The sequence below is a fragment of the Dipodomys spectabilis genome, unplaced genomic scaffold (genome assembly GCF_019054845.1).
Source record: "Dipodomys spectabilis isolate Male_0828 unplaced genomic scaffold, ASM1905484v1 ptg000019l, whole genome shotgun sequence".
Taxonomy (NCBI): domain Eukaryota; kingdom Metazoa; phylum Chordata; class Mammalia; order Rodentia; family Heteromyidae; genus Dipodomys; species Dipodomys spectabilis.
The window spans coordinates 16069321-16082064 of record NW_024870696.1 but is presented as its reverse complement, the minus strand read 5'-3'; the positions used below and the strand labels follow the sequence as shown (position 1 = coordinate 16082064).

At 44.3% G+C, this 12744-nt stretch overlaps 1 protein-coding gene across 1 annotated transcript in view; it reads right to left on the bottom strand.

Moving 5' to 3' along the window:
* Positions 1 to 12200, bottom strand: part of LOC122103777 (protein transport protein Sec16B-like) — a 38323-nt gene extending 26123 nt beyond the window's left edge. Inside the window, exons 1-9 of the mRNA XM_042674429.1 lie at positions 11854 to 12200; positions 9220 to 9332; positions 8419 to 8539; positions 7578 to 7656; positions 5602 to 5740; positions 4206 to 4357; positions 3797 to 3858; positions 2459 to 2594; positions 1563 to 1793 (exon numbers count right to left, since the gene is read on the bottom strand). Coding sequence (XP_042530363.1) covers positions 1563 to 1793; positions 2459 to 2594; positions 3797 to 3858; positions 4206 to 4357; positions 5602 to 5740; positions 7578 to 7656; positions 8419 to 8539; positions 9220 to 9332; positions 11854 to 12146 — 1326 coding nt within the window. The 5' untranslated portion in view covers positions 12147 to 12200. The remainder of the gene's footprint in view (positions 1 to 1562; positions 1794 to 2458; positions 2595 to 3796; positions 3859 to 4205; positions 4358 to 5601; positions 5741 to 7577; positions 7657 to 8418; positions 8540 to 9219; positions 9333 to 11853) is intronic.
* Between the last annotated feature and the right edge of the window lie 544 nt (positions 12201 to 12744).

The window sequence follows — 12744 nt, the reverse complement described above, 5'->3', positions numbered from 1 at the left end:
AACAATGACCCAAGTTCAAACCTAAGGCTACAAGAAAAGCAAGAAAGAAAAAAGAAGATAATACCATAGGATTGGGCTATCTATGGGGTCAAGTGGTAGAGTACCTGCCAACCAAGTGCATTCCCTCAAATTTAATCCCCAGTAATACACACACACACACACACACACACACACACACACACACACACACACACACACACACTTTATACAAAAACCTGATATTAAATATTTAAATATAGAAGAGTCACAACTTACTTCTATAAGCAAAATTTTTACGTAAAAGTCTACATACATATGAGTCCAAAATGTGATTTCTGAACTAAAAGTTTTAAAAATATGAAAAACTCCACATCAACAGGCAAGAATAAAAGAATCAACAAAAAAAAAGATAGAAATTTCATGACAAGAAACAAGCCAGATGTGGTGGCTTCTTGAGAAGCACTGGGTTTGAGGCCAACATAGGCAAAAAAGTTCCTGAAACACCATCTCAACCAATAAAATACTGGTGTCATGGTAAATGCCTATCATTCCAGGTTCTCAGGAAGCAAAACAAAAGATCACAGTACAGCCAAGCTGGGGGGAAGCAAAACCCTATCACAAAAATAATTAAATCAAAAAGGTCTGGAGGCACACCTCAAGTGGTAGAGCTCCTGCCTGGTAAGTGTAAACTGAGTTCAAATCCCAGTGCCACAAAACAAAGTTCACAGATTAAAACTATCCAACTGCATTCACAATAACAGAAAGGCAAATAACGACATTAAATTCTACTTTTTCACTTCTCAGATTGGCACCAAAATGTTTGAAAGTTGGGCCATGCTTATAATCCTAAACTATTCAGGAGGCTGAGCCTTAGGCTCCTGGTTCAAAGCTTGCCATTAAGAATCTCGTCAAGGGACTGGGAAGGTGGCTCAGTGTAGAGCGCTTGCCTTGCATGCCTGAGGCCCTGGGTTTGATTCCTCAGCACCACATAAGCAAAAAGAAAAAAACCAGGAGTGGCGCTGTGGCTCAAGTGGTAGAGCGCTAGCCTTGAGCTGAAGAGCTGAGGGACAGTGCCCAGGCCCAGAGTTCAGGCCCCATGACTGGACCCAAAAAAAAAAGAATCTCGTCAAATAGCCTTAAATGAAACAAAATGAAAAAAATGATTTATATTTGTTGGGGAACAGATTATTTGTTCATTTTGAGGCAGGATCTTGTTCAAGACTGGCTTGAACTTGTGATCCTCCTGGCTCAGACTCCCAAGTGCTAGGATTATAGGCATGTGTCAATATGCCAAGCTAATACATCTAGAGGCATAATTATGTAATCTAAACCGATTTTTAATACACCCATAGGAAGATACTAGAAGTCAATGCCTCTAATGTTAACAGGTGCAGTCATTCAACAGTAGGGAAACACCATTGTAGGTGTTGGTGGCAAAAGCACAATGGTATTTTCATTCTCTTCACTTTAGCTTTCTGAACTTCTCACACATTCTAAAATTGTATGATTGACATGATTGGAGGAGAGTGGGTGGTGGCTGGTGGTTACATGAGGAAAGCAAGCCAGGGAGAAGGGCTACTTGCCTTCTTCCTTCCATAGTAGAGCAGTTTAGTGAACTTCTCCACGACCTGAGCGGGCGTCTCCACGGTGGGGGGGATCTCCCCAGTGAGCAGGTTGCGGTTCCCGGAGTTCATCACGGGCCAGTCCTCGTCGGTCAGGTTAATGAGGTTGGCCACTGGGGCCTGCCTCTTGTATTTCTCCAGCTTCTTGCAGTCTTGCATCAGTAGCTCGGCAATGTCAGACCCCACCATGGACTGCAAGACAATAAGCATCATTCTGAGGGAGAATCCTGATGTCCCCACCCTGGCAGCCCAAGCGGAAAGGAAGGCACCAGGGTGTCCCCCCTCCTTCATAAGGAAGCTGGGCCTGCACACTCAAGCGCCCATTTCCTGGATACTGTATTACAAACACCTTCACTATCATGATCACTTGTCTGGTTGGCATAGTGACCAAACGGTGCAACAATCAGACTGTTGTTGAACAATCTCTACCCAGAGACAAGACCATCAGAGGGAAGGTTTGAATTAGAAAATCAGTATTGAGGAGCTGGGAAGGTGGCTCAGTGGTAGAGTGCTTGTCTTGCATGCATGAGGCCCTGGGTTCGATTCCTCAGCACCACATAAGCAAAAAGAAAAAAAGCCGGAAGTGGTGCTGTGGCTCAAGTGGTAGAGCGCTAGCCTTGAGCTGAAGAGCTGAGGGACAGCGCCCAGGCCCAGAGTTCAGGCCCCACAACCAGACCCCCCCCCCCCCCAAAAAAAAAGAAAAGAAAATCAGTATTGACATTTGGGCAATGTTTTTCCTAGGGGCAAAGTGGCGCATCTTTAGTAGTTCTTTCCATAATTATGTCATAAACCAATTCTTGTCCAGCCCATGAAGACTTAAACTTCACCTCAGTCTCCCCATGGAAGCAGTAACTCACCCCATTCTGGCGACAAAGGAGAACCAGCAGTTGCCACAGTAGAGCTGAGTCTCGGCTCTGTGGTGTCTCAGATTTGTGGCTCTGAGCTGCTTTGTGCTGGCAAAAGGTCATGATGTCCACCTTGTGTACATCTTCCCTAGGGAGAGATTTCAGGAAGCATAGGATGAGCAGACAGACACTTCCCCTGCTCCAGGTCCCAGGTTTCTCCTGACAGGCCACAGACCCTGGCCAGGCTAGGAGTGAGACGGAAGCCTAATAATTCAGGACTGGATAAGTCTGTGGCCAAAGCATACACAGATTCTCCATTTCACAAGTGAGAAGCTGAGGCCCAGAAACCTGAAGTGAAGGCACAGAATGGAAGATAAGAATGGTCAGATAAACCTGGTCTGTCATTTCTCACTTTAGGCATTTCTTCTTTCCCCTAAGTCTCAGCTTTATTCCCCTTTCCAAAGATAGATAGTAAAAGAAACTACCTTCTTATTTAAAAAAAGCAAGTTTTATGGCATATATTGGGCATTATTATTTGACCAAGACTCTTCAAAATCAAAGCCAAGTTAGGGCAAAATACTGTTCTCGTGCATACTTGTACGTAAGACATAGAGTTCACCTTCATATAAACTTGAAGAAGCTGTCAAATACACTATGTGCATTTTCTTGGAGGGTGCGTTTATATTGTAATGAGTTTTCACATGCATAATCTCACTTGAGTTTTATAGTCACCACCTGCAGTAGGCAGAGAGGGCATTATCCCATTTCTCAGGTAGAAAACTAAGACAGACTCGTAGAGGACTAACTAGTAGTACTACTAGTTTGTAGAATGCCTAGACCTACAACACAGGTCCTCTGACACAGTCAGGATTCTCTAAAACCAAAATTGTGTCCTAAGTAGTCATCAGAAACGACGGAAAATGTGAAAGCAGTTCCAGTTAATTCCTGCAGAGGGCAGACTTGCACACGGTCCAGAAAACAACTGAAGTTCTCATTTAAAAAAAAAAAAAAAAAGCTCCTTGAAAGAACATTTCCCATTATTATCTATTTTTGATGATTTCCAAGGGCATGCTCCAAATTTCTATTATTATTTGCAAGTACATGGAACATTAAAACATTAATATCTCCAAAATGCAGTTTATTTTTAGATTTCCAAATGGTTAAGCCAACCTTTCTTCTCCTATCAGATGACTGATCAAAATGGCTCAGGCCACGCCTGTTCCTTCTTAGTGGCACAGAGAATTGGTATTCCACCTAGGATACATATTTTCTTCCAAGGAAACCCACAGCTGGATGAGAGGATTTCCTAGATTTTGTAAGTCTTTACTCACAGCCCTTACAGTACTCTACCTGATCAGAGGTCCTGAGAAACTTCTCATCTCCTCCTGGTCCTCAGAATCATTAAGAATAATCTGGAAGAGAAAATCAAATTAGATCTTCAAAACTACTTTACCCACTTTGTCCATCAGATCCAATCGCAAGGCCATGGTGTCGTGCCTTGTGGCAAAAGCAAGAATATGGATGTGAGTTAGCATGTTGAAGATGAACTACTAGCATCTCAGGGAAATGTCTAGAAACATTGCTTTCAGAGACAAAACCCATTCCTACACCACATCCTGAGAGGGTGTATGGCCATCTCCCCACCAAAGTGACCTCTCTTGGAGATACCCAAGTTCAAGCCAAATGAAGCAGACAAAGCCTGTGCAGAGCAGTTGAGCAAGCAGTGTGCAGCATCCCAGGGGCACGGAATCTTGATTACCTCCATGCTATGCAGTTCAACGATGGCCGTTTGCCCGTCCAGGGGAGAATTGGGACACACACATACCAGCTGGCCTCCTGGCCCAAAACTCACAGACACATGAGGGACGTAGAACTTCAAGGGTGCCTTGGGCTTGGCCGCTGAGATGTTCCCTAACCAACAAATACAGATGGACATCGTTAGCACTGCTTTCACTCTTTTTCTTTTTGGTCAGTTGCAGGGCTTGAACTCACTCAGGGCATGAGCACTGTCCCTGAGCTCTTTTGCTCAAGGCTAGCAGTCTACCATTTTGAGCCACAGCTCCACTTCTGGTTTTTGAGTGGTTAATTGAAAATAAAAGTCTCACTGGGACTTTTCTGTCCAGGCTGGCTTTGAACTGCTATCCTCAGATCTCAGCCTCCTGGGTAGCTAGGATGACAGGCGTGAGCCATAAGTGCCCCACTTCACTCCTTTTCTTTAGTTTAGAAATATACTGGAGGCATGGCATGACATAGCTTGGTAGTAGAGAGCTTCTTCCTAGCAAGTGTTAAGGCCCTGAGTTCAAAACCCAGTACTGCCTGCCTCCCCACACCCCATCCCCACCAAAAAAAAAAAAAAAAGCCACAGACATGTTTCTATCCAAATCTCACCTGGAACCAAAATAAGATTCCAAGTGGTCTGCATAGCTAGTAGAAGCCATGCTCCATGCTTCATGCTGCAGCTGATTTAAGCATCTAAGACTATGTCAAGGCAAGGATTTGATCATTTCATGCAAGTGACAAAGCACTGGGCCCAGACGCCCAGTAACGGTAAGACAGAAGAGTCTGGCTCACAGAGCTTGTGTATCCAGGGCAAGTTTCCTACTGCCATGGAACCATGCACTGTGTCCAGCTTCTGCTTTATGCAATTCTCTCTGATCTCTGCTTTCTTCACCTGTTATTTAACAGCACCCCTGAGGGCTTCCTTGCCCAGCTTGAGGATAGCTAGTAATATTCCATTGAAAGAGCAGTTATTATGTAATAGCCTTTGCAAGAAAAAAGAGAGAGAGAAAGAAAGAGAGAGAGAAAGAAAGAAAGAGAGAGAAAGAAAGAGAGAGAGAAAGAAAGAGAGAAAGAAAGAAAGAAAGAAAGAAAGAAAGGAAGGAAGGAAGGAAGGAAGGAAGGAAGGAAGGAAGGAAGGAAGGAAGGAAGGAAGGAAGGAAGGAAGAAAGAAAGAAAGAAAGAAAGAACGAAAGAAAGAAAGAAAGAAAAAGAAATGGAGCCAAGGTTGGCTTCTCCACCTAAGAGACCGACATAAGCCAATGGGGCCAACAATGACCCGTTCTTGGAACTGCAAGGGAAAGGTGACTTGCCAAGAGACTTCTCACCACCTTTCCTCATCAGACTCATCCGACTCCCATGGTCACTTCAATACCCACCCTCCTGGATTGGACGCCAAACTGATGAAGCCATGGGATCGCTCTGCTCAGGAACATCTGCCATGTACTGACTGAGCTCATAGCTGCTGGAGCTGAGTCCAGCCTCGTGCTGCTGGAGGAGGTTGGACTCTTCAGATGGCTGAAAGTTAAAAGCCGTGAAAAGACATGGGGAAGTGCTTCTGGGAACCAGTCTTCACAAGGAGTCCTTCAAAGAAACGAAGTTCAAACTTTCCGATCAATACAGTGAATGAAGGCATAGATGATTTCTTAATTATTTTTTTCTCCCAATCCTGGGGCTTGAACTCTGGGCCTGGGCGCTGTCCCTGAGCTTTTTTTGCTCAAGGCTCACGCTCTACCACTTGAGCCACAGCTCCACTTCTAGCTTTTTGTGGTTAATTGGAGGTGAGTGTCCTGCCTGGGCTGGCTTTGAACTGTGATCCTCAGATCTCAGCCTCCTGAGTAGCTAGGATCACAGGCATGAGCCACCAATGCTCAGCTATTTTTCTTAATTATCTTTAAGTAGTTGTACAAAGAAGTCTCAGTTCAGCATGTCAGTTTCATTTATGTGTGCAATGGTGATGAACTGAAAAGAGACCAAAGCATTCAGTGAGCAGGTGTTTGTTAAAGAATGCATTACAGCCCAGTGCAGCCCAGTGCAAAGAAAGCAGGCCCTAAATGTAAGAGACCTTGAATTTAAACCTCAGTTTTGAGTTCTTATACCCTGTGACCCTCAACAAATGACTTGAGCTTTCCAGGCTCAGTGCTCTCCTGGGTAATATGGGTAAGCATATCTGACTTGCTTACTTTAATAGTATTTAATAACTACCTTAACTATCCCAAATGTGGGCTGGGAAGGTGGCTCAATGATAGAGTGCTTGCCTTGCATGCATGAGGTCCTGGGTTTGATTCCTCAGCAACACATAAGCAGAAAAAGCTGGAAATGGCACTGTGACTTAAGCCTTGAGCTGAAGAGCTGAGGGACAGCACCCAGGCCCCATGACCAACAAAAAACAAACCAAATAAACCAACAAACTACTCCAGATGTTGTACCTTCCCTGGGAAGCCAGGTATACAAGGCATTCATGGAACTTACATTCCGTGGGGATATGAGTAAAATACTGGATTCAAAAGTTCTTTTTGCATAGGGATGGGATGGTGATAGATAGAGGCGAACAAGGAAAGGGAGACACTGATCAAGATGCATTGCACTCATAATCTGGCATCTAGAATTGAAACCCCCTCTGTACAACTACTTAATAAAAATGGAGTTAATTTTTTTAATCTTTTTACTTTGTATATCATAAAGTGCTGTATACCTGAGGGTGGTTGCCGTTTAGGGGATTATTAAATTAAGCATAATAATATGTGTCCCACCTGTTAAGCTCTTAAGTATACAGAGAAACAGTCCACAAAAGTCATACAAAGCTAATCAGGGAGAGAAAATTAATCCAAGCTTGCCAAAAAATGAGAAGCTCATCTCTAATAATACTTTCGCAACTTTCCCATGAAATTGTTTAACTTGTTCCAAAACTTAAAGTTTATTTTTTTTTAAAAAAAAAAGAGCTTTGTTCTGTGGCCCAGGTGGTACACACACTAAGATGTTAAAGAAGTGGTTAGAGTCAGGAAAGCTATCAAGTCCTACTTTTCAAAGCCACAATAAAAGATTCTAGCAGCTTCCCATTTCTTAGGTAAACCAAATTACTAGTGCCTTGGGGTCCCCAACCCCTAATACTCAGTGGCAGACTCTTTTCAGGGAGTGACTGGGATCCTGCCAGTTTTACAGAAATGGATCAGATTAGAGCCTCAGACCTAGAAGACTGAACATGAAGGCAGAAAAGGAGGCCCCAATGGACTCTCTGTCAGAGAGAGGACTAGGACCCTGCTTGGAGACTCCCTCTCCCCTAGTTCTGCCACTGATGACAAGGTAGGCTTGATGCCTGGCCACAGGCCTCCATCCCCACGTCACTTTAGGTTACCTTATTCCTCAGGTCCCCAGGCTGCTCCTGTCCAGAGCTGGAAGTGGGGCTGTCTTTATAAGGGTTCCGGCTGAGAGATCTGCAGCAAAATGACAGCAGCAGTGAGACAGGTCCTAAGCAAATCAGCCAGGCAGAAGTGCTCCCTGCTAGAGGCTGTCCTGACTCTACGCATAGGCTGGCTGCTAGGTCAGCTCAGGTACACAGGGGAAAAGCATTCTCCTCCATTCCCCATCTCAGTGTATTCATCCCAGAAAAACAGGATCCCTGGGGTTTCAAGCACCGTTACTGGAAGTGGTATCAGACGCTGCAGAGTGGGGCTGCTCTCTGCAGCCTGACATCCCGGACCTGGGTTGGTGGGTCCAAGGCAATTGGCCTCAGGAAGGACGGAGGCTTAGGCAAAGTCTGTGCTGCTTTATGACTGGGGAACAGCCCATTCTCAGGGCTCAGGAGTGAGCAGGGCAAAAGCACTCCAGCACTGAACTGTAAGAACTTCTGAACTTTGTTTCAGAAGCCAACATAGTCCTCCTCAGGAATGGACCTCAAGTGATCTCAGTGGCCACAGACTGTTGAGGTCAGGGAGCAACTTTACAAGTGACAAGAAATCTCTCCTCCCAGGGCAATGGTAGCAGTTGGCCTTGGCCATCCCCACCTTCTCCCATGTTCCTGTGTCTAGAACAAAAGCTACTGGAAGGGGTAGGAGCCGTGGCTCAGGCTGTAGAGCTCTAGCCAAGGAGCGAAAGCTGCAGATATTGGAAGTGAGTCATCACCACCAGATGGCCTAACATTGGCCTAACATAGTGCGACGGAATTCTGCTCAAGTGGCCTCTCCTTGCACACTTACTGGAACTGAGTCTCATTATTTGCTCCAAATGGACTCTGCGGGTTTTCACCATGATGGTCACTGAGGTGCTTTTGGTTTCCATAATCTTCACGCCAGGTATAAGGACTCCCTGGCCTTGGCACTGCACCCTCAGAGAAAACAAAATAAAGACAGGTCACTTGCTGTTTCCGAAAATTCTTTCAGAAGAGACTCTAGAGAGTGGTAATGCTGAGGAACTAGAACGCTGCGGGTTTAAAAGCCTATTTTGCCCAATCAAGTTCAATCGATGAGGAGTGAGATCTAGCAATGAAGGTTCCCAAAATGCCTGTATGAAATAATTAATTAGCATGGCTTCACGTAGCTGCATGGCCAGGTGGGGGCCGGTGGCAATGGTACATACTCCTCTTTGCTAGTTGATCAGAGGCTGTCATTAGCACATGCCTATCCCTATGCGCATGGAGTATAATTCCTATTGGTGTGTATCTGCCACCCTCAGGGTAAAGTCATGACTGACTCATATCATGGCCCAGCACACCAGAGGCCCACAGATCTGACTTCACTGCTACCCGACCAGTCATGGTAGCCTGACTATAAAGAATGGTAGAATGATGTGCAAACTCTCCACAGTACCAGCAACCAGTACCACTAGTATCATCATCATCACAAGCCAGGGATGCTCCCTCCTCTCAAGACACAGAAGCAAACACTGCCGGAGTCTTATCTACCCACACAGAGGCTCTATGGCCCCAGTGTCCTATGGCCTGCCGGTCAGTCCCACTCACATCCCCAATCCCTGAGGACTTCCTGGGGATCACTCCATACCTCTCTCTTCCTGCAGCCGCTGCAGGTGTCCTGGGTAGTAATAGCTTCCATAAGCATACTCTTCCCGCAGTGTTGGCGAGTGGTATCTTTGATAGACATCCTCATAGCCTGGCCTAAGGTAGCACACGGAAGTCCAGTTATGAGACAGAAACCAAGTTACATGACAGATACCAAGGGAGAAAGTGGGCACGCTAAACAACTTCAGAATCCAGAACAGCCACAGCATCTAGAACTAGCCAGAAACCCACAGTTCATTCTAGATCACATATACAGAAAATCCAGAATCTGAGCAAGAGATGCCCTTATCACATAACAAGGCCTGGATTTTTAGTAGTAAAATAATAAAACTCTCTTCTCTTATTTAAAATTATTTTTTACCTGATAAAACTGTTTTCTTAAGTTATTTATTCACAACTCCTTTTTATTTTTATAGGAAGACTCTTACTCCTCAAATGTATACATATATATATATATATATATATATATATATATATGCTAAATATGCTCTGAGAACACCCTTCCTGAGGAGATTGTGCAAAACCTAATATATCATTGTGATTTCCATACATACTCTAGATAGAAATGTAATGAAAAAGTCATCAGACTGTCTTAAGTCTGATTAGTTTTATTACCTCTGTCCTTAATATGTCCTTTTTTGAGAATTCAACTATCCAGAGACTGGGGAAGAAATATGCTATTAGCATTTTTAACCAATTAATAATACTTGGATATTTCATAGAGGCAAAATTCTTTATAGTGACTGTCATAATTTCAACCCAAATCTATAGGCAGATATATATCATCCTGAAAGTGGGGCACAAAAGCATACCCTATGAAGGATTTAATTGATGCCATCCATTACTTGCTGCCAGGACAGCAAGAATTCCAGATTCTCCAACCTAGAACCATCTTGCTGTGGTCTCTTATTGTTCTGAATGTGAAGCCTGTTAGTCCATATTTGCCTATTAGAGTTGTGATGTGTTGAACACAGATTTGGGCTATACTGAGGTTTCAACGCAGGGCCTTCAGCTTACTCGGCAAGCACTCTACTCCATAAGCCCTTTTTGTTTGCAAGTTATTTTTTAGATTGGGTCTCAAATTTTGACCAGGCTAGCCTAGAATTTTGATCTTCCTATTTATATCTCCTAGGGAATCACCATGGGAATCACAAACGTGACCACTTTGATCAGCATATTCGTTGAGCTGGGTCCTCACTAACTGTTTTGCCTGGACTGGCCCCAAACTGCTGTCCTACCTATCTCCACCATCTGAGTAGTTGAGATCACAGACATGAGTCACCACACCCAGCCTTAACACAGGTTTTTCTTTTCTAATATCTATGACACTTTTCTAAATTGTAGGATTCTTGGCACTGATGGTATCATGGTAAGCACAGACAAGAATGATCTAAAGATGATAAGAAACTTCTTACCAGGTCCTAAGAAAAACATTTCCATTATCTACAGATGTTGCCTTTTGGAATCCCAGAGCAAGAGTGTCCCACGAGCTCTGACAAATTTCAACCCTTTACTCTTCACCAACTCCCTTCCCCCATTACATTGTGATGACTCCTTTTAGAAGGTCTGCTTGGGATAAAAAGAAGAGAAATACTAACTTCTGTCACCAAAAAACAAAGCAGTTAAGTTTTTAAATAAGTCAATGTAGTAGAATAGAGAAAGAAAAAAAAAAACAATAAAAGCGGGGAAAGAAAAGCCAAATATGGTAATGCAAGAGCATCACAAACTCCAGCCCAACCTGGACCACACAGCAAGCCCCCGTCGGGAATGGATGGGAAGGGGGAACAAGGGAGGAGGCTACAATGCTTGATAAGAATGTACTCATTATCTTGCCCATGCAATTGTAACCCCTCTGTACAGTATTTTCACAATAAAAGAAAAAGAAAAAAAGAAAGCAAAGCTAGCATAGTGGCTCTGGCCTATAATCCTAGCTACTCTCAGATTCAATCACAGCACAGACCAAAATAAAAGTCTGCCAGACTTTATCTCAACCAAATGGCTAGGCACAGTGGGGCGCGCCTGTCATCACAGTGACATTAAGAAGCACAAACAGGATCCTAGTCCACGTTAGGCCAGGCATAATGCAAGGCTTTGTCTCAAAAATAATCAATGAACTGGGCACTGTTGGCTCATGCCTATAATCCTACTCAGGAGGCCGAGAGCTAAGGAAGCCAGTCTGGACAAGAAAGTCCATTCAATCAATTAACACCCCCCGACACACACCAAAAAATAACGCCAGAAGTGGAGCTGTGGCTCAAGTAGAAGTGCACTAACTTTGAGTAAGAAAACCTAATACCCAGGCTCTGAGCTCAAGCCTCATGACCAGCATACAGATACATCACACACTCACACACACACACACACACACACACACACACACACACACACACACACACACACACCAAAAAATAACCAATGTAAAAGAGGTTTGGCAGAGTGGCTCTAGTAATAGAACACCTGCCTAGCAAGGGGGAGGCCCTGAGTTCAAAACACTGGTGCTTCCAAAATTTAAAAAAAAAAAAAAAGGCATGAGGATGAGGAAGAAGGAAGAAGGAAAGTACTATCTGATCATAAGCATGTAGGAAAGTTGGGTTCATTTCAAGCCATAAAACCATACCTTGAATACATGTGACCAGGATAACCCTCTTCATAGTAGTCCCCTGCAGACACAGGCTGAGGCCACACCCCCGGCCTGGAGGGGTAATGTGACTGCTGGTGGTCAGCCCTGGGCTCCTGCTGGTGCTGTGGACTCCCTGGGCTGTCTTGCCATTGATGGAACCTCTCTCCATTGTGCCGCGGGTTGGGAAGAAGCCGCTGACGTCCACTCCGAAGTCCTCTGTCTGGGTCTTTTGATGGTGCCATGGGCCTCCCCCATAGCCGAGCTGGCCACTGGGGAACCCAAGGTTCCATCCTTGACCCCCTGAGTCTCTCTCAGCTTTGAGACTGTTGTGTGGTTATTTTCTTTTCCTGCAAACAAAACAGAAAAAGATCGTCATTTTGTAAAAGCCTGCGTTCCAACCTGGTGATTGATTAGGTTTTGCAAAAGGAGCAACCGTGGTGTAAAACAAACCAGAAGGACACAGACACAAAGAAATTGGGGGGTGGGGGGGAAGGGAAGAAACCTCAAGCTGCTAGACTAGACAATTACATTGATGCTGCTTTAAACATTAAGAAAGTACATACGGAACAACAGATGTGGGAGGCAAAGGGAGACAGATAACAGTAATAAATGCAGCTACAAAATGCTATCAAGAATCCCAATTAATGCTTCTTCATTTATCCACCAGCAAATATTTACACAGCACTTGCTAGCCATGTGCTGAGGTACCAAAGCAATAGAGTTGGCCTTGCAGAGGGCTAGAGCAGTTCAAATAATAACAGAGCCACTTACAAACTGACTAATTCCCTTCAGCCTCCATGGAGACCATAATAACTACTTTGCCAGGTTATTGTCAAAGTTGAAGACAGCGTATGGAAAGTGCCTGGTCTCTAGTAACTGTTCGATACA